This window comes from Mesoplodon bidens (assembly GCF_964165515.1).
Source record: "Mesoplodon bidens genome assembly, chromosome: 10".
In the NCBI taxonomy this organism is placed as follows: Eukaryota; Metazoa; Chordata; class Mammalia; order Artiodactyla; family Ziphiidae; genus Mesoplodon; species Mesoplodon bidens.
In genome coordinates, this window is record NC_138172.1 from 85,185,868 (window position 1) to 85,208,290 (window position 22,423).

General features: G+C 40.2%; 2 protein-coding genes across 26 annotated transcripts in view; one reads left to right on the forward strand and one right to left on the reverse strand.

The window, feature by feature from the left end:
- The window catches only part of SLC17A1 (solute carrier family 17 member 1), a 269,472-nt gene that overhangs the window by 74,236 nt on the left and 172,813 nt on the right, over nt 1-22,423 (forward strand). The window contains exon 13 of one of the 25 annotated variants that reach the window (XM_081245189.1): nt 7,578-8,076. The exons of the other annotated variants lie outside the window; for them this stretch is intronic. The gene's annotated coding sequence lies outside the window, so the exon portion shown is untranslated. Of the gene's footprint in view, nt 1-7,577; nt 8,077-22,423 lie in introns of those variants that run through there. 25 annotated transcript variants of the gene reach the window in all.
- On the reverse strand, nt 1,286-21,436 carry SLC17A4 (solute carrier family 17 member 4). The gene is given in 10 exon segments (XM_081245201.1): nt 1,286-5,823; nt 7,178-7,268; nt 8,106-8,470; nt 14,902-14,904; nt 14,908-15,063; nt 15,175-15,293; nt 17,462-17,548; nt 17,990-18,077; nt 18,159-18,392; nt 21,237-21,436. Coding segments are annotated over 10 exon segments (1,425 nt in total). The 5' UTR covers nt 21,372-21,436; the 3' UTR covers nt 1,286-5,676.

The window sequence follows — 22,423 nt, forward strand, 5'->3', positions numbered from 1 at the left end:
ATTTACTCTTTGATTTCTTCAGTGATCTCTTGGTTAGTTAGCAGTGTATTGTTTAACCTCCATGTGTTTGTATTTTTTACAGATTTTTTTCCTGTAATTGATATCTAGTCTCATAGCATTGTGATTGGAAAAGACTTGATTTGATTTCAGTTTTCTTAAATTTATCAAGGCTTGATTTGTGACCCAAGATAAGATCTATCCTGGAGAATGTTCCATGAGCACTTGAGAAGAAAGTGTATTCTGTTATTTTTGGATAGAATGTCCTATAATTATCAATTAAGTCCATCTTGTTTAATGTGTCATTTAAAGCTTGTGTTTCTTTATTTATTTTCATTTTGGATGCTCTGTCCATTGGTGAAAGTGGGGTGTTAGGGTCCCCTACTATGATTGTGTTAACGTTGATTTCCCTTTTTATGGCTGTTAGCATTTGCCTTATGTATTGAGGTGCTCCTGTGTTGGGTGCATAAATATTTGCAATTGTTATATCTTCTTCTTGGATTGATCCCTTGATCATTATGTAGTGTCTTTCTTTGTCTCTTGTAATACTCTTTATTTAAAAGTCTATTTTGTCTGATATAAGAATTGCTGCTCCAGCTTTCTTCTGATTTCCATTTGCATGGAATATCTTTTTCCATCCCCTCACTTTCAGTCTGTATGTGTCCCTAGGTCTGAAGTGGGTGTCTTGTAGACAGCATATATAAGGGTCTTGTGTTTTTATCCTTTCGGCCAGTCTGTCTTTTGGTTGGAGCATTTTATCCATTTACATTTAAGGTAATTATTGATATGTACATTCCTATGACCATTTTCTTAATTGTTTTGGGTTTGTTATTGTAGGTCTTTTTCTTCTCCTGTGTTTCCTGCCTAGAGAAGTTCCTTTAGCATTTGTTGTAAAGCTGGTTTGGTGGTGCTGAATTCTCTTAGCTTTTGCTGTCTGTAAAGGTTTTAATTTCTCCGTTTAATCTGAGTGAGATCCTTGCTGGGTAGAGTAATCTTGCTTGTAGTTTTTCCCCTTTCATCACTTTAAATATGTCCTGCCACTCCCTTCTGGCTTGTAGAGTTTCTGCTGAAAGATCAGCTGTTAACCTTATGGGGATTCCCTCATATGTTATTTGTTGTTTTCCCTTGCTGCTTTTAATATTTTTTTCTTTGTATTTTATTTTTCATAGTTTGATTAATATGTGTCTTGGCATGTTTCTCCTTGGATTTATCCTGTATGGGACTCTCTGTGTTTCCTGGACTTGATTAACTATTTCCTTTCCCATATTAGGGAAGTTTTCAACTATAATCTCTTCAAATATTTTCTCAGTCCCTTTCTTTTTCTCTTCTTCTTCTGGGACCCCTATAATTCGAATGTTGGTGTGTTTAATGTTGTCCCAGAGGTCTCTGACACTGCCCTCAATTATTTTCACTCTTTTTTCTTTATTCTGCTCTGTGGTAGTTATGTCCACTATTTTATCTTCCAGGTCACTTATCTGTTCTTCTGCCTCAGTTATTCTGCTATTGATTCCTTCTAGAGAATTTTTAATTTCATTTATTGTGTTATTCACCATTGTTTGTTTGCTCTTTAGTTCTTCTAGGTCCTTGTTAAAAGTTTCTTGTATTTTCTCCATTCTATTTGCAAGATTTTGGATCATCTTTACCATCATTACTCTGAATTCTTTTTTAGGTAGACTGCCTATTTCCTTTTCATTTGTTTGGTCTGGTGGGTTTTTACTTTGCTCCTTCATCTGCTGCCTATTTCTCTGTGTTCTCATTTTGCTTAACTTACTGTGTTTGGGGTCTCCTTTTCACAGGCTTCAGGTTCGTAGTTCCCGTTGTTTTTGTTGTCTGCCCCCAGTGGCTAAGGTAGGTTCAGTGAGTTATGTAGACTTCCTGGTGGAAGGGACTGGTGCCTGTGTTCTGGTGGGTGAGGCTGGATCTTGTCTTTCTGGTGGGCAGGACCACGTCCGGTGGTGTGTTTTGGGGTGTCTGTGAACTTATTATGATTTTAGGCAGCCTCTCTGCTAATGGGTTGGGTTTTGTTCCTGTCCTGCTAGTTGTTTGACGTGGGGTGTCCAGCACTGGAAGTTGCTGGTCGTTGAGTGGAGCTGGGTCTTAGCATTGAGTTGGAGATCTCTGGGAGAGCTCTCGCTGATTGATATTACATGGGGTCAGGAGGTCTCTGGTGGTCCAGTGTTCTGAACTCAGTTCTCCCACTTCAAGGTTCAGGCCTGATACCCAGCCAGAGCACCAAGACCCTGTCAGCCACACAGCATACCTCCTCACTGAGCCCAGGAATGGTTGATCTCTGCTAGGTGACCTGATGCAAGCTGTCCTGATGCCTCTCTTACCCAAACTCAGAGGCAGAGCATCACTTGGATGAGCATGGGAAGGAAAGTCACACAGACCAAGCCCTGATTTTTGCTGCAGCCTTCACAGCAAGTCCTGGGGCCTGGGCATTGCTAGTTCAGAAGTGGCTCATTTTAATACACTCTGGCCTAAAGTTACAGCTGGTTTCTAGAAAGGGGACAAGAAACACCACCTCCCTAATGATTAATGATGGTGAGCATCTTTTCATTGCATATTGGTCATTTTTATATCTTCTTCAAAAAATGTTTATTCAAGTTTTGCCCATTTTTTAATTGGGTTGTTTGTCTTTTTGTTGTTGAGTTTATGTATTCTATATATAAGACCCTTATCAGATATGTGGCTTGCACATACTTTCTCCCATTCGGAAGTTGTCTTTTCACTTTCTTGATAGTGTTCTTTGCCACACAAAAGTTTTTAATATTTATGAAGTCTATTTTATCATTTTTTTCTTTTTTCCTTAAGCTTTTGGTGTTATATCTAAGAAACCATTGCCAAGTCTGAGGTTGTGAAGGATTTACCCCTATGTTCTCTTCAAAGAATTTTATTATTTCAGCTCTTACATTCAGATCTTTGATCTATTTTTATCTAGTTTAATTTTTGTAAATGGTGTGAACTATAGGTCCAGATTCATTCTTTAGAATGTAGCTATCCAGTTATCTCAGGACAAGTTGTTAAAAAGACTATTCTTTCCCCATTGAATGGTCTTGGCATGTTTGTCAAAAATCAGTTAACCATAGACACTTTGGTTTACTTCTGGACTCAGTTTGATTCCACTGGTCTATATATTTATCCTTATGCTAGTACAACTCTGTCTTGATTTCTGTTGCTTTGTAGAGAGCTTTGAAGTGTGAGTCCTCCAACTTGGTTCTTCTTTTTCAAGAATGTTTTGGCTATTCTGGATCCCTTGCAATTCTGTATTAATTTTGGAATCAGCTTGTCAATTTCCACAGAGAAATTGCTGGGATTCTGATAGAAATTGCATTAAATCTATGGCTCGATTTCAGGAGTTTTGCCATTTTAACAGTATTGAAGTCTTCCCCTCCATGAACGTCAATTCTTTTCATTCATTTAAATCTTCTCTCATTTCTTTCAACAATGTTTTATACTTTTCAGAGTATAAGTCTTACATATCTATTGTTAATTTTATTCCTGAATTTATTCTTTTTTATGCTACTTTAAATGAAATTAGTTTAATTTTTGGATTGTCCATTGCAAGTATATAGAAATATGACTGATTTATGTATATCAATCTTGTATCCTGAAACCTTGCTGAACTCATCTATTAGTTCAAATAGTTTAGTGGTTCTTTACAATTTCTATGTAGAAGATTATGCCATCTGTGAATATAGTTTTATTTCTTTTCTTCCAGCCTACGTGCCTTTTATTTCTTTTTCTTGCCTAGATGCCCTGCCTAGAACCTCTACTAGGACGTTGAATAGAAATGGCAAGAGTGGACATCCTTGTCTTGTTCTTGATCTTATAGGGAAAACACACATTTAAAATTTTTTTCAAAGCCTTTCTCTAACTCCACTCTCCTGAGGCTTTTACTTTTATGTAATCCTAAATTGTTTTAGAACCATATGACTTTTTAAAAATCACATCCTGAGCAATATCTGTGAGGTACCCTAACACCTCACGTTGGAATTTCATGTCTGTTATATATGGCCACCTACAGCAAGTCTTCGATGTAACATCATACACCCTGTTACAGAATTAGTCACCGTAAATTTGCCCAGATACAGGCCATCCTAGAAAAGAGGAAACAGATAAATCTTTATTTCTTCCCATGGACTATGTGCACTTAAAGCAGTGACATTTTGGTGAGAGATGTCAACTTGTTTCTCAGTCTTGGATGAAATACCTGTGTTGCATATCATTTTCCCTCCTGTGCATAAAATGCATCATGGTTGCTTACATTAAAGGAATGTTTATATTCAGCTAACACGTAGAAACACATGTGGGGGTACTTACCGGTAGTTATTCGGCAACGTAAGTAACTGTTTCTACTGGGAAACCCAGAAAATGTCTGTTTGTATGAATGGCATGTTTTAGTGTGCCTTCCTCATCATTGCCCCAGATAGGCTCCTGTACTGATACCCAAATTAAGCACCTTGGCCACTTCCCCTTTCTGGGTTTTGGAGAACATTACATCAGATGCTTTGATCTGGACATCTGCTAACCAGATGAAGCTGGGTTTCAGTCCAGTTTTCCAGATAGCACTGTCCCAATTGCCACAGGTTTCGGTAGCTTGTTCTTTGAAAGGACTGGGAATGCTTCTGAGCATAACCAGAGTGTGTGGTTGGTGGAGGATCACAAAAAGAAGTTTCATTTTAATTTTCTTAGTAACAAATATTTACAAAGAATGGGAATTTGGTCAAGTACAAAAAGTGTGCCTTGTGAATGCTGTGGATAAAATGTATTCCTATTAGGGAGAGCAGCAATATCAAACTACCTGAGTCCCAAACCCCAGGAGTGTGCAGTGTTTTTATTTTCAGGATACAGCATAGGTATAGAGCAAATGGTGGATGGTTTCATACCACGTGCTTGGACCTAGCAAGATACTGGAATTGTTCAGACCTCTTACTCAGAGACTTCTGAGAGTAAGAACGAGTAAGGAGGATGAAATTGCACCGTTTCTATGTCAAGAGATGAGAAGTGTAACGAATGCCTAGGATAAACTAATTGGGACAAAGAAAACAACTTGAAAAAATATACTAAGCCAGACTATTCCTTCGAACTGTTGTAAAGCTTTCTTATATCCACTGGGTATCAGGACTCAATGACATTTATGTGTGCTTTTTTCTTTCTCTACAAAACTTAGTGTAAAACAGAGCACTAGGAGAGCCTGGGACTGAACTCTTTATTGAGGGGGAGAGGGACCAGCACACAAGCTGGGACTGAGGGGCAGTCACCAGCCCAAGGAAGAAGATGGCATGGAGATTCCTAGGAGGCCAGACCCCACCCCCACCCCCTGCCACCACGCACACCCTGTGGGCATCTCTTTTGTCCATGTATTGTTTGTAACAAGTAACACATCTGAATTTTAAATTTGGGTTTATTTGTCTTCCACTCTGCATTAGTTGCCTTATAAATGATTGTTAAATAAACCGAGAACAAGCACAAGAAGGTAAAATTTTATTCTAAGACTTTATGAAAGAGCCTTTCCATAATTTGCAAGTCTCACTCCTCCGTGTCCTAGGTGTATGGGCCAGTGGAAAATCTGAGATTTCTGTACTTTAAGGACAGCCCATTTTGGGGTAGAACTGTAAGTCAGGGGAATGTCCATGTGGGCAAACAGTGAACAACTAAGCACCGGCATCTAATTCGTCACTCGGTTTGCTCAGAAGCGGGTACACATCTACCTTTAGCCCAGTCCTGCACCTCTGCTTGGCTGAAGATGAGGTAGAAAAACAGGCCTGCTATGTTCACAGCAGCTGAAAGCAGGAAGACATTCCTCCAACCGAACTCTGAATTCTGGAGGCAGGAAACTACAAGTTATTAACAGTCTCCTAGTTCTTGTCCCTCCTGGTTCAGAAAGGCTTTGGCACCGTGTTCTACTGCCCTCATCCCCAACTCTGCCCCGCATTATATGTTCCTGGTTTTTCTTAGAATATGCAGGTACATTTCCAGTGCCCTGGCCTTTCCCTCTGCTGGAATATTCCTCCCCTCAAGTAGTCATTTCTCTCGCCCATGTACTTGCTTCCCATAAATATTACTTTTTCAATGAGACTTCCTCGGCCACCCTACTTAAAACTGAAACCCCACCCCCTCTTATGTGCCCTATTCTCCTCTCCTGCCCTACTCTTTTCTTAGCGCTTACCACCAATCACTATACCATCTTTTCGTTTAGTTTGTTAGTTTTCTATTGGTTTCTTTCCTACCGACTTCACAAGGGCAGGGACTTCTGTTTGTTTTATTCACTTAAACAGTGCATGCCACATGCTAATGTTCGTTGCATATATGTCGAATGAATGAAGAGATAAATGAGTGAGTGAGTGAGTAATAACGGAAACAAGAGCAGTTCGAGAATTTCCATTTTAAACAGTGTGTTAGTCAGTGGCTGGAAGAGAACTGAAGCTTCAAAAAAAAAAAAAAGGACTTGGTGTCAAAAAGAATACCCTCTCTTTGTTATTCTCCATTCATTTTCCTGGCTTACTGGTGAAAACCACAAGAAACTTAAAGAATGATAGTCGTGTGAATGTCATATGCCTTTTTCTTCACATAAAGTCTGTATCAGTCTGATTCTTATGAAATTGTCATCACATGAATTTGTTTATTCTGACAAGTTTAAATGCATCTCCCAAGATGGAAGGCTGTATGAATGTAAAAACACTATGTAAGCAATACTGAGCAGAGGAATTACTGTACTAACCACTGATGAGCATACCTGTAATGTACAGGTTGCTCCTTCGCTCTGTCATTCACTCATCCACTCAGCATCTCGTTCATTTGTTCTATAAATATTTGTTGGGTTCCTACATAGGGTGACTAACTCTTTCCAGATTGCTTGGAACTTTTAAGGTTTTAGTGTTGAAAGTCCCATATCCCAGGAAACCCCTCAGCCCCAGCCAATCAGATTGGTTGGCCATTCTATACTTCACAAGAAAGGTCATGATTATTGCTAGAAAATGTGATGATTAGCATGAGAAGCTCATTCTAAGAACTCATAAAGCATAAACCCATACAATAGAGCAGTCTCCTTCACTCCATACCCTGAACATGTGGTAATTTTTCTGCATGAGCTGAGCCTAGGGTCAGAATGAGAGGCTGGATGATCTTTTGAGGTGACTCTTGTGAATATCATAATCATCAGAACATTTGACCTTACCTGACTGATGAAAAATCCGGCAACTGTGGGAGAGATGGCTCCCGCTATGTAAGAAAAGATTTGTGATAGTCCCCTGAGTAAGGCACTGTACCTGCGAGAGAGAAAGTGTGAGAAAACAATATTCCTCTGTAAGCAAAGGGTTAATCTCAGCTGATCTGTTGCAACTCTATGATTATCTCTGGGGATTGCTGGAGTTGTGTTGACCCTTAGTCAAACCTGAATGAAATGTACTGACTAGTGATGAGTATAATCCAGTGCTAGGATCTGGGATTTCCAAGGGGTAACCTGCACTAACTTGTCAACATTCATTATACAAAATGTACAGATTGATGGTTGGCAGCTGGTTTATATGTTCTCTTGTCTTCTGCTATGGAGCCTGATCTTTCAGCCTTGCTTTTAGGTATAAAAGACCTCTCATTGGATGAGACATTGGCTTCCCTGAGACCAAGGTATCTCCCATGTAATTTGGTGGTTCACTACCTGAAGATGAAGTGTGTCCTATTGACTGTGAACGGTCCATGGATGGTCCCTGGGAGCTATATTTGGAAGTCTCAGCCGTCTGATATTTACCTATATCAGAGGTGAATGTTTCTCCTGCTATCCTGTATCCTCTACCTTTATTAAAGCCTTACATGAGCACGCCCTCTGAAGTTTACAAGTCCTTTCAGTGATCCAGCCCTATGTAACTGCTGCATTCCCCAACAGAAAGAAATTGGTGTGAGTCTCCCACAGTTGAACTGTGAGTGTGGCCACTGACTTCTCCTGTTTTCATCTGGAAAAACTAAGTTCACAGAGGTTGGCTAGCTTTGGGTCCCTTCCAGGAATTATTTGGATGTACAGCTTGTGCTGAAATTTCCTGTGACCCATTGCATGTGTCACATTTTACCTATGTGTCAGAGCAGGTTTAGGGATGACCACAGGTCCCTACCGAGGAGCAATATCCATGAAGTTGACAAGGGCTCCTGATTGGCTGAGGCTTTTGGTGGCAGAAGACAGTATCAAGAAGGCCATGGTGGCACTGAAGCTGGATCTGACCCAGAAAAGGGACATGAAGAACGCAGATGGGAGAAGAACCCCTGGGGCAGGAGAACAAACACAGTGAATAGGAAGCTGCCCTGAGCATCCCACCTCCACCACCCCATGTCTACCTTGGTTCTTGCCTATGGCAGTGAAGAGTTTCCTGATGGTATTGAGTCTGAGGATTTTTCTGGAGAAGAGAAAATCTGCCAGTAGACCTCCAGGGACAATGCAGATACAGGCAGAAACAAACGGCAGGGTTGAGAGCATCCCACTCTGAGAACCAGAGCTGAGGTGAGGTGCATGCCTCACTACACCCACCATGACACAAATTGATCCCTGGGTGGACTGTCTACATCTATAGCTTTTCTTTTATATACACATCACCTTTAATGTGAATTTCTGGAATGAGCCAATATAATTTTAGTGCCTGAGGAAAAATATGCATACAGTTCAATTTGAAAAAAAAATGGACCAATGCTGTCTTCAAATATAAGGATCATGTAGAAATAGATATTAAAAAGAACAAAAGCTAGTAGAAAAATAGTCAAAGGTTACGAATGGACCATTTACAGAAAAAGAAAAATAAGTGATTTCTAAGCATATTAAAAGGTATCCACCCTCATAATAGTAAAACTACTGTGAGATACCATTTTATCAAACTGCCAAAAGTGCAACAGTTTTTTGACATGATCTGTGGTGATGCAGGGGGAATCAGGCACTTCCAAATATTATCAATGCCCAATGGAGGGCAATTTGACAATAAATATAAAAGTTTATAGAGGAGATAGATCAAGATAGTGGAGTAAGAGGACGTGGAGCTCACCTCCCCCCATGAAACATCAAAAATACATCTACATGTGGAGCAGTTCTCACTGAAAACAAACTGGAGACTGGCAGAAAGACTCTTATACAACCAAGTCTGTAAGAAAGTTTCGCATGTAATTGGGTAGGAAGGGAGAGAAGTGATCAGATCGGGACCTACACCCCTGGGAGGGTACACAGAAGAGGAGGGGGAATTACACAGGCTCAGAGATCCTCCCTGGGGAGTGAGTGGGGAGAACCACTGAGCACTACGCCTTAGGGTCTGACACCAGGAGGACAAGTCCCCTTAGCTGATTCGAAAAACTGGGATTGATAGCAGGACTATAAAAAAACAAGACTCCGCTCATGAAGAACATGCACACACTGGCTTACTCCCAAAAAAAAGGCAGAGGAAGCAGATTGAAACTGACAGGGACTCTGGCTGGTTTCCCACCACTGCCTAACACACACCCCAGCCTGAGCAGAGCGTCTGCTCCAGCCCCTCTTGCTCCCAGTGCAGCTCCACACTGGAGAGAGGGTTGCCATGGCTGAGAGGAGTATGCAGTTGTGAGGGAAAGAGGTAGCTCAGACTTAGCACAGCATCTGGACATTGCTTGTGCCTATGAAGGCAGAAGATAAGGAGCTGTCCAGGACTCCAACTAGTGCCGGCACTACCACAGTCTGCATTCCAACCCATACCAAGCACCCACTCCAGCTCCTCTTTCTCCAGCACTGTTCCCCTCTGGGTGAGTGTGCCTGTGCTGGGAGCGGGGAGAGCACACACTTAGAGGGAATGGAGCCAGATCAGACCAAACCTCAGGTCTTCTGACCCAGCAACGTGAAACCCACTTCCACCCTGATAGTGTGGTGTTGGCCACCAAACCAAGGAGAAGCCCTGGCTCACAACTGGCTCTTGCTCTAGCCCTTCTACCTCCATCCCTACCTCCTACCCTGGTGATAGCTGCCAGCACACCATGGGGGAAGAGTGACTTATGCTCAACATCAGATGTAGCTGTGCCACCAAAGACACTGGGCACATACAGACTGCACAGGGATGCTTCCACACAAGGACACTCCTTCAATTCCAGGATAGCTAAATGTTTCACCTAATTTCATAGAGACAGAGAAAGTTAAGCCAAATGAAAAGATAGAGAAATTTAATTCAAAGGAAAGAACAAGAGAAAACCCCTGAAAAAACAAGTAATGAAACAGAAATAATGTACCAGATAAGAGTTCAAAGTATTAGTAATAAGAATGCTAACTAAATTAAAGAGTAGATGAACACAGTGATAATTTTAATAAGGAAATAAAAAACATAAAAAGGAGCCAGCCAGAACCACAGAATACAATAACTGAAATGAAAAACACAGTAAAAGGAATTAACAGCTGACCAGGTGATACAAAAGAATGAATATGTGATCTGGAAGATAGAATAATGGAAATTGCCCAATCAGAGCTGCAAAAAGAAAAACAGAAGAGTTTAAGAGATCTCTAGGATAACATTAAGCAAACCATGATTTGCACTATAGGAGTCCCAGAAGGAGAAGAGAGAGAGAGACAGGTCAAAAATGTATTTGATACAATTATGGCTGAAAACTTCCCAAACCTGCAGAAAGAAACAGATATCCAGATACAGGAAGCACAGAGGGTCCCAAACAAGATGAACCTAAACAGACCTACACCAAGACATATCATAATTAAAATGGAAAAATTAAAGATAAAAAGAGAATTCTAAAGGCAGCAAGAGAAAAACAGTCATATACAAGGGAACCCCCATAAGACTATCAGCTGATTTTTCTGCAGAAACTTTAGGCCAGAGGTAGTCTCATGATATATTTAAAGTGCCAAAAAGGAAAATCCTGCAACTAGGATACTCTACCCAGCAAGATGATCATTTAGAATTGAAGAAGAGATGAAGAACTTCTCAGACAAGCAAAAACTAAAAGAGTTAATCAATACCAAACCTACCCAAAAAGTAATGTTAACGGGTCATCTCTAAGCGGAAAAGAAAAGGCTTCAACAAGAAGTAAGAATCTATAGGAAAGCAAAAATCCCACTAGTAAAAGAAAATAGACAGTAAAGACTGTGGATCAACCACTTAAATAGGCTAGCATGAAGATTAAAAGACAAAAAATTGTAAAATCAACTATAAATACAATTAACAGTGAAGGGATGAACATGAAGATGTAAAATATGACATCAAAACATGGAGGAGGGGAGTAAAAAATGTAGATCTTTTAGAATGTGTTTGAACTTAAATGACTACCACTTTAAAACAAGTAGATATAATAAATATACATGAACCTCATACTAACCACAAATTAGAAACCTACAATAGATACAAAAAAACGAGAGAAAGGAACACAAGGATACCACTTAAAAAATCATCAAACCACAAGGGAATAAACTAAAAGAAAAATAAAGGAACAGAAAAGAACTATAAAAATAATCAGAAAACAAGAAACAAAATGACAACAAGTACATACCTACCAATAATCACTTAAAATGTCAATGGACTAAATGCTCTAATCAAAAGACATAAGGTGGGGCTTCCCTGGTGACGCGGTGGTTGAGAGTCCGCCTGCTGATGCAGAGGACACGGGTTCGTGCCCCGGTCCAGGAGGATCCCACATGCCGCGGAGTGGCTGGGCCCATGAGCCATGGCCGCTGAACCTGTGCATCCAGAGCCTGTGCTCCACAACGGGAGAGGCCACAACAGTGAGAGGCCTGCATACCGCAAAAAAAAAAAAAATAAAGACATAAGGTGACTAATTGGATTAAAAAACAAGACCCATCTGTATGCTGCCCACAAAGACTCACTTCAGAGCTAAAAACACATACAGGTTGAAAGTGAGGGGATGGAAAAAGACATTTCATGCAAATGGAAATGACAAAAAATGGGGGTAGCAATACTCATATCAGACAAAATAGACTTTAAAACAAAGTTTATAACAAAGGACAAAGAAGGGCATTATATAATGATAAAGGGATCAAAACAAGAAGCTATAGCACTGTCTAACATATATGGACCTAATATAGGAGCACCTAAATGTATAAAGCAAATATTAACAGACATAAAGGGAGAAACTGACAATGATACAATACTAGTAGGAGACTTTAATACGTCACTTACATCAATGGACAGATAATTCAGACAGAAAATCAATAAGGAAACCGTGCTCTTAAATGACACAACAGACCAGTTGGACTTACAGGACATTCCATCCAAAACCAGTAGAATATACATTCTTTTCAAGTGCACATGGAATATTTTCCAGAATGGATCACATGCCAGGTTACAAAACAAGTTTCAACAGACTTAAGAGGATAGCAATTATATCTGGCATTTGTTCCAACCACAATGGTATGAAACTAGAAATCAATTATAGGAAGAAAAATGGGAAAAACAAAAACATGTGGAGACTAAAGAACATGCTACTTAAAAAAAAGGGGGGTCAATGAAGACATCAAAGAGGACATAAGAAATACCTTGAGACAAATGAAAATGGAAACACAGTACTCCAAAATCTATGGGATGCAGCAAAAGCAGTTAGGTTATGGCAGTATAGGCCTTCCTTAAGAAACAAGAAAAATCTCAAAATCTGATATTTGAAAGAGAACCAAAAAAGCCCAAAGTCAGCAGAAGGAAGGAAACAATAAAAATCAGAGAGGAAATAAATAAAACATAGACCAAAAATAAATAAATAACTATAGAAAAGATCAGTGAAACCAAGACTTGGTTTTCTGAAATGGTAAACAAACTTGATAAACCTTTAGCCAAGATCATCAAGAAGAAAAGAGAGAGGATCCAAATAAACAAAATAAGAAATGAAAGAGGAAAAATACCACCCAATACCACAGAGATACAAAAAAAATCATAACAGAATACTGTGAAGAGTTATATGTCAACAATTTGGACAACCTAGAAGAAATAGATAATTTCTAGAAACATACAAGACTGAACCAAAAATAGACAATCTGAACAGACCAATCACTGGTAGTGAAATTGAATTCATAATTTTAAAAATAACTCCCAGTAACAAAAGTACCGGACCAAATGGCTTCACAAGGGAGTTCTACCAAACATTAAAGAAGAGCTCATACCTATCTTTCTCAAACTATTCCAAAAAATGGGAGAGGGGGGAATACTCCCCAATTCATTCTATGAGACCACCAGTACCCTATACCAAAATCAGACAAAGACACTACAAAAAAGAAAATTATAGGCCAATATCTCTGATGAATATAGAAGCAAATATCCTCAACAAAATATTAGCAAACCAAATTCAACAATATATAAAAAGGATCATACCCCCATGATAAAGTGATTTATTCCAGGAAGGCAAGGACGTTTCAATGTTCACAAATCAATCAATGTGAGACATCATATTAACAAAAGGAAGGATGAAAATCACATAATCATCTCAATAGATGCAGAAAAAAGCATGTGACAAAACTTAATACCCATTCATGATAAAAACTTCCATCAAAATTGGAACATAACATAATAAAGGCTGAGAAAACAAGGCAGATTTGGGACAGGAATGAGAGTAAGATTTTTCACTCTTTTACCTTTTTATATATTTTTTTAAATGTTGATCCCTGTTTTTCCCAATTCAACTCCTAAATTAAATTGCCATTAAAGAAAATGCAAGGAAAGGAGGTCATTCTTTGCTGTATGTAACCCAGTGAAAAGGATCTCACTGTCAACTGGTCTGAGATGTTTATTTTACAGATGAGTAAACCAAGGCCATCAAGGTAATGTGAGTTACTGAGAAAAATACCCTGAGAGCAATGGGAGTCCAGATCTCTTGACTTCTCAAGCTGGGAAAACTCTACTGTCTCTTCTCAACTTGTCCTAATCATTCCCTCATCCTCCTCTTCCTCAGCCTTGGCCTCTGAGGATAAAGAGCCTACCCTGCTTCACGCCAGGGACCGATCACTTCCAACAGCCAGCCTCAGGATGTCTAGATCTCAGCACTGGCATTCTGCTTGTCTGGCCCTCCTGTCCCTGATTCCCTGGCCTGAGATTCTGGTTTGATTGCCCACTGCTGCCCACCCCACTCCTTTGGGAAGACCCATAGCTACTCTATCCTTGGGCTTTCTGATATCAGTACCTCCAGCCTGCTTGCATGCATGCTCCCCAGACTCTGACCTCTGCTAAGAAGGTCAGTTCTCTGTTGACCACTCAGCGTGTTTTCACCAGATGAGCCCAGTCAACATGAGAGAACTGCTTTTTGAATACAAAGGACAAGAATAAAACACTAATTCAATGACCTAGTGAACTGTCACTAATAAGCTAGGAGATGATATACTCTTCACCAATTTCGAGACATTCATTGGGCAGCAATTGACAGGCTCCTCTCAGCCAATCAGAGCATCTGTTCATTTTTTGAAAAATCAGAGATGTACACATATGTGCACTTTTCTTTATATATGTTATACTTGAATAAAATGTTTTTCTAAAAAGACATTGTCTACAAGTTTTTGGTATAAGTCCTATTTAGGACTTTATGTCCTATTAATGTCTTATTTTCAGCATATGTTGTTTATGCTTCTCTGTCACAGCTTTCTTGAAGGCAGACTTTGTTTCGTTAATGCTTTATTATTTATGCTGCTAGCAGAATGTCTTGTTTGCAAATGTTGATTGGACTGAACATAAAATTTCTGCATAAGTTCCTTAAAAAATATGATATTCTATGAATGACAAGTTGACCGTTGACCTAGAGCCATACCACTCTGCCCCCAATAAGCAGTAGGACACATTGAATTGAATCAGAATTCAAATGAATCAGGTTGTGTTTCCTACATGAAGATCCTTGGCCTAAGCCCATGACCATAGGAGAAAGAAAGGATTATATATGAAGCAACAGAAGAGCAGAATGAGTTTTCTCCGTACTTACATCTCAGATGTTAGCTTGAAGTACAGAGCTGATGTATGTTGGTAGGTATGACCTGATGACAAAATAATGCCAGTATTCACTGAAATAAAAGACGAGAATGCTCCAAAGCGGTAGGGATTTGATCACAGCCTTAATGGGAAGAGACCAGCATGGTGGAGAATCCTGGAAGAAAGTACATATAAATATCCCCTCCATCTAAAGACCAGAACTTTGCTCTACTGAACTCTTCACCACTGAGACATAGGGAAATGGCAGAGGAGTTCCCCAGCGCCCCTCCTGAGCCAGTGAACAGATGATGTATTCCTTCTCACTAGTGCTGATAAACGGATGATTCACGGGGTCATCATAAATGAGAGCAAACCAGAGAAAAGAACAGATGCAGCCAATACCACCTAAAAAAACCGAGGATCTACTTAGCACAGGACTGGAGTTCTATCAGTTTGATTCTGCCCTGAGATGATTCCTGTGGTTAACAGAATGGCCCCCATACTCCACTCCTTCCTGCATCTATCCCTTGCATAGCCCTATCATAGGTAGAGAGTACTTCCTCACCACTTGACTTTGGTCTTGGCCATGTAACTTTCTTTTGCCAATGACATGGGGCAGTTCAGAGCCTAGGCTTTAAGAAGCACTGCATTTTTTCACTTGTCCTCTTGAGTCTTATCAATTGGTATAGGAACAACATGCTCCAGCTCACCCATTGTCCAAGACAGATGAGAGACACAGAGAGCAGAGCTGCCTAGCTGTCCCACAAAACTAAGAGACTAAACATTTGTTGTTTAAAATCACTGAGTTTGGGGAGGTTTTGAAATGCACCAATAATAAGGCTGTAAGTTGTTGTTAAAAGTTATTAGTGTGTTGGCCCCATGTGCTTGAAAATGCCCTCACTGTTGAAGTACCAGTCAGCATCCCTCCTGCTAGTCATGCTTCTGCAAAGTTTATGTCTTCATTAAATCTTTTCTTATCTATCTCTAACATTTAAGAGTTAGCAGCAGTACATATGTGCCGCTGATTGTCCAGATAATTTCTGGATATGGAATGAAATTCATCCTCAGCAAAGAAATTTCTCTAATATACACATTATTACAGTGTTGGACAACTCAGCATTATTAGTATTGAGTGGAAATATGATTCATCTTAAAATTCCCTTTTTAGAATCTTAAAGTCTTGAATTCTCTTCACTTGTTAGCTTGTTGTTTATACGGTCTTTCACGAATATAGAACAGCCACCATACACCAGGCATTTTGCTAAATTTTGAGAATATAAGAATACAAAGACATAATTTTGTCATCAAGGAACTTAAAAGCAAGTGGGGGGCCTCCCTGGTGGCGCAGTGGTTGAGAGTCCGCCTGCCGATGCAGGGGATACGGGTTCGTGCCCCGGTCCAGGAGGATCCCATATGCCGCGGAGCGGCTGGGCCCGTGAGCCATGGCCGCTGAGCCTGCGCGTCCGGAGCGTGTACTCCGCAGCGGGAGAGGCCACAACAGTGAGAGGCCCGCATACCGCAAAAAAAAAAAAAAAAAAAAAAAAAAAAAAAGCAAGTGGGGAGTGAGAAATATGAAAATTAGCACTGTTGCACATTGAGGATGGAGGATATTAACACTGATTCAACAAATATTTAGTGAGTTCTTATTTTATACACATTGCTTACATTTTCTCAAAACCAGGAGCACAGTAAGCCTCTCTCATTCCTTGAAAATTTTGTAACCTGTCCTTTTGAAGTTTCCATGACAGACCCTTTGAAGGGTGATATGCTATAGTAATCAATCTTCATACACTTTTTTTTCTAGCAGATGTATTGGCCTGATGCTATAAGAATCCTGGATCTAAGAGTATTATCCTCTAATGAAAACACCAGTGGGATTTACTGGTCCCACTGGAATCAGGCAGTTTGCAGATGGGATTCCAGAGAATGTTTCAAAAATTAAACAGATACAAACATTAGCTGAAAGCATCTGGGAAGATCCCACCCAGGGCTGGGTAAAGGCAAAATTACGAAGCAGTAGAATATTGTCTCTGAAGCGCTCTGATCTTTGGAAACTTCCATAGCATCTCTCTGTCTATTATGTCCAATCCTAAACCTCACATGATCTGCTCTGACCTGCAGCCTTTACTGGTTGATTCTCTATTCCAATCAGTATTTTACCTATGATTAGGTCACGTTCCCACAATTTTCTGGTTGTAGTAATAATAGGAGAATTTAAAAGAATGTATTAAATAAATAGCTTAACTAAAAATATAATCCTACCAAGATTACATTTTCAGCATCTTATGAAAGAAATCCTTCTGAGATCCTTTGTGGGTTCAATTTAGAAGCAGGACGGAATGTTACAATGCCTTTAAAGTTATCAGGTTATTCTAGCTGTACACTCAGGATATTGAAACTTAAATATCATTTGCAAGATTTGCAACATGATTAGCTCTGAACATTATCAACTTTAGTTATATATTTATATCTACTAGGATTTGGTTAACCATAAATGACTTAAATCACAGAAATCATGCCCAGCAATCTCTGTCATAAAACAAGATTCTGAGATTTGAAAAGCACAAATTCACCACAGATATAAAAGATATAAGGCCATCCTATGGTCTGGCAGAGGTGACCACCAACCAGGAGGATGATGAAGGAGCCCAGCACTGACCCTAAACAGAAGATGTGAGGATACTCTGGGTGAGAAGGTCAGGCTTGGGACCCTCTGTGCTTCCTGCAGATTGACTTGATCACAAAACTAAGTTGCAACCCAGGCTACCTAGGTTCAGATTCTGCTCCTACCCTCAGTAGCTGTGTGCTTTTGGACAAGTTATTAGTCTATTTGTGTCTCAATTTCCCTTATGTGTGAAAAGGAAGTAATTATATATAACTTAGTTGGAAGATTGTTCTGCGACTAAAAGGAAATTAAAAGCATTTGCAAGAATGTTTGGTGTCCAGTAAACATTTGGTTATGATCAAGAAAGACAGTATAGGGTAGTGCTTTAGAGCAAGGAGACAGTGTAGTTAGGATGTAAGGTTTGGCTTCTGTTGATAGGCCATGGCAGAGTACTCTTGGACAGTGCACATAAGGTGACAATTAAGTTATCAGTTACCTGATACAGCAATGGTGATGAGTTGACTCCTTTCCGTTCGTGGAGTCCATCTGGCCCAGATTGAACACTGACTTGTTAATAACATAACCTGAAAAAAAAGTTGATTCTTGGCTATCTGAGGTCATTTTGGAACCTATATTCTACTCGTAGTTAGAAAACATCTTGGTACCTGGACAATGCCTTGGATGATCTGTAGGACAATGAGCAAAGTCACTCCAGTATCAGCTGCTAGTGGAGTGAAGAGGGTCAGGACTGAGGTTATAAACATACCAGCACCAGCCAAGTACTTGGTTCCAAATATTTCAGCCAGATAGCCACTGGGGATTGGAGCCAAGAATAAGCCATAGTTGAGTGAGCTAAAGATGATTCCCTGGATTTCAGGACTCCAGTCATACATAGCAGCCTAGATGACAAAGAGAAACTCACTGTTTATCTTTGACTAGAGAGTTGACAATTTTTATCTTGAGGACTTGAGATACAAGAAAATAATTGGCAGTTCTCTTTCCTTTTACTTCTCTCCAGTTCCTCCAATCTATCAATTTTATCAAGAAAACCTAAATATATGCCCAATATACTCTTCCCCCTTTCACAGTTTCCCCAGCTACATAATTAACTGACCAATTAAAATAGAGCCTGTAAAGACAGAAAACCCATAAAGAAGAAAGCATCATAGGCAAGGTAATAAAAAAATATGTGAAGGAAGAAAGAGAAAGTAGACATAAATTTGTGAAACTTATTTTGTGGTGATTTTCATCATTGTGGGGGAAGAATTTACCTCCACTAAATGGTAAAATTCTGTTTCCTTCATTCTAATTTTAGTCCCCAGTCACACTTATAGACACTAAGTCAGAATAAAATCTCAGATACATGTTATGTTCTTGTGTAATATAGTTCCTTGAACATAGTAGATGCTCAATACACTAAGTCCCCTACATACGTACCTTCAAGTTGCAAACTTTCAAAGATGCGAAGGTGCATTTGCATGTCCAGTCACGTAAGTTAGTTCACATGCCTGGTGTACATTGTCATGTGCGTGTATCCTCTACAGTTGGTTGTGCTTTTGTGTACTTTACTGTATAGAGTACAGTAGTACAGTATCTTTACTTCAAGCCCAGGATGTTTGGAAGCGAGCGTAAAAGCAGTGGTGATGTAGCTGGTACTGCTAAGAAGCACCAAGAGACGATGATGGAAACAAAAGTGAAAAATAATTAACAGAATGGAGTGAGGCAAAAAGGAGGTAGGCTTCACTCGTTCTTATGACATGAATCATTCAACCATCAGCACGATTCTAAAGAACAAGGACAAGATTGTGGAACATGTGAAGTCTGCTGTGCTCATGATGTCAACAATAATATTGAAGAAGCATAGAAAAATGTTGGAGGAGATGCAGAAACTGCTCAGTGTGTGGATGCAAGATCAGCATCAGCATTGAGTCCCATTCAGCTTAATGCTGAGTCAAGAGAAAGCTAAAAGCTTTTATGAATACTTGAAGAAGAAACACGATGAAGAATCAGAGGGCACATCTTTTAATGCCAGCCATGGCTGGTTTCATTGGTTCAAGGCTAGAGCCAACCTTCACAATGTAAAAGTAAGTGGCAAGGCAGCACATGCAGATACATTAACTTCCCAGAAATTTCCTGAAATGCTTCGAGAAATTATTGATGAAAGTGTGTATTTACCCAAAGAGGTTTTTAATGTGGATGAGACAGGACTGTACTGGAAGAGGTTGCCAGACCAAAGTTACATCAGCAAGGAGGAAAAATTGATGCCAGGCTATAAAGCAGCAAAGGATAGGTTAACTCTGTTGTTTGGTAGCAATGCTTCCGGCTATATGAAGCTGAAGCCTCTCTTAGTTTATCATTCAGAGAACCCGAGAGCCCTTAAAAACATAGCCAAGGGCTCTCTTCCCATTGTGTGGAAGAATAACCCCAATGCCTGGGTTACACAGGCTATTTTCCAGGACTGGTTTTTCCACCACTTTACCCCAGAGGCAGAGAAATATTGCTTGGAGAAGGATGTCCCATTCAACATTCTTTTGCTGCTCGACAATGCTCCATGCCAACCCCATTCATGGACCACTTTCATCCCAATGTCAAAGTAGTGCATCTGCCTCTGAATACTATGCCGCGCATCCATCCAACCTATGAACCAGGAAGTTATAGCGACTTTCAAGAAATATTATTTACGTCACACTTTTCCTCAGTTAGTAAAGATGAGTGATGAATCAGGAACAACCTTGCAACAATTTTGGAAGGACTATAATATCTACAAGGCCATAAAAAACATTGACTTTGCTTGGAGTGAGGTTACGGCCATCACCATGAATGGGGTTTGGAAGAACCTTTGCTTGCAGTTTGTTCACAATTTTCGTGGATTTGAGAAGGTGGATGAGGAGTCCAAAGAGGTCTTCAGCAACTTAGTGACCCTCAGCGAGAAGATGGAGCTAGATCTGCAAGAGGATGACTTCATTGAATCCTTGCTGTGCAACACGAGGAGCTTACTAATGAAGACCTGGTGGAATTGGAGGCCCAGAGAAAGAACAAAGAGAGACAAGAGGAAGAAGAAGTAACTGTAGAACCGAAGGGATTCATGATGCAAGAAATAGCAAGGGGGTTTCTTTATTTGAGGAGGCACTGTTCGTTTTTGAGGCACAGGACCCAAACATAGAACTGTACACGAAGGTTGCAGCAGCCGTTCCGAATGCAATCTGGTGTTACCATGTCATCTATGATGAGAAAAAAAGAGCTACTACCCAGACATCCTGGATCATTTTTTCAAGAGAGTAGAATTGAATCCAGCAAGGAACCAGAACCTGTGCCATCAACATCAGGCATTAGTGAAATTGCAGCTTGCCCTCTGTCTTCTATTGCTGACGATCCTTCAGCTCTACCATCTCCCACCTCCTCTCCCTCCTCCAGCCAGTAACTCTTCTTGCCTGTTTACTCAATGCCAGCCCCTGTATGCCAGCTGTTGTACTGTACTACTGTACTTTTCAAAGTACTGTACTGTAAGATTAAAAATGTTTTATTTTTTGTTTGTTATGTATTATTTGTGCAAAAAGTATTATAAACCTATTACAGTACAGTACCATAGAGCCAATTGTGTTAGTTGGGTACCTAGGCTTTGTTGGACTTACGAACGAGCTCTCGGAGCAGAACTCGCTCATATGTAGGGGACTTACTGTACATAACTTTTTAGGTCCAAACATTTGAGCCAAAGAAAGGATCCAGAGTCTCATTAGACTTACGACTGCCTTAAATTCGTTCAGAGTTTCATTGCAGTTGTCCTGGAAGTCAGTGGGCGGCCTCTCTGTGGAGGCACTGGCTGGGCTGGGTGGAGCTGTGTTGTTCACCATAGCTGGCAAGGCAATGCTCATGTTCATTTGTTGGGTGGAAATCAAAAAATTACAGAGATGCACAATAAGGGCCAGCCCATGTCAGACTGAACAAAAGCCTGAGAAAAGAGGGTACAAAAAGTCTTACATTCAGGGTGCTTTTCTCCCACCCTTCCTAAGTCTGGAAGTGGGAGAAGATTGCAGTCTGTCTGTGAAGCAAAAATAGAGAGCAGATGTGACTTTGTAGGTGTCTGGGAGTACAGGGGGTGGATAATTCCCTCAGAAGCATTACTTAAGCAGAGACTTAAAGGATGTACGGAACTGGCCAGAGCAAACATTAAGAAAGAGTTTTCCAGGCAGGGTCCTGGGATGAGCTGATGACAGCAGGAATGGAAAGAAGTGAATTTAGAGAAAGAATTAGCTGGAAGCTGTAATTGATTGGATATGGACAGTAAGAGAGAGAAGTTGTTGGAAATGATTCCCAAGTGCCCCACTTGGGCAGCTGTGATGGCTTTTGGTACCATATGTAACCAGGAACATGGCAGATTTCATATGTTCGGGGGCTGGGAGGAGATGAGGTTTGAAAGGAAGGTTAGGTTAGACTATAGAAGTATTTAAACATCATCTTGGTATTATAATCTAGGCTTGCAAAAAATTTCCCAGTGATCCATGGGAACTCTGGGGTTATCCCTGGGGTTGAGTCCCTATAGATTAGTTTGACAACAGCTGGCAGGATTGAGTGATTATCCCTGGAGAGAAATCTCAGAGGTATAATGTGTGATCACTGTCCTCAAGGCATGTGGGTGCCCCATTTCCTGGCTCCTGCAAGGGAGCAAACATAGTTGGAGTGGCCAGCACTGTTCCCTCCTGTGTAGCAATATTCTTATTAAGTTCCAGGAATTGACAGATCCTTACCTTTGGTTTAATTCTGGGAACATTTAGTTGACTCTCCCCTCCCCATCCACAAAATTTACACTAGAATTTTGACCAATATCATATTGATATGGCAGATTAAATTAAGAGGGATTGCCATATTTATAGTATTGACTTCTCTCAGCCAAGAACAGGCATGGTTCCCCCATGTATTCAAGTCTTTTTCT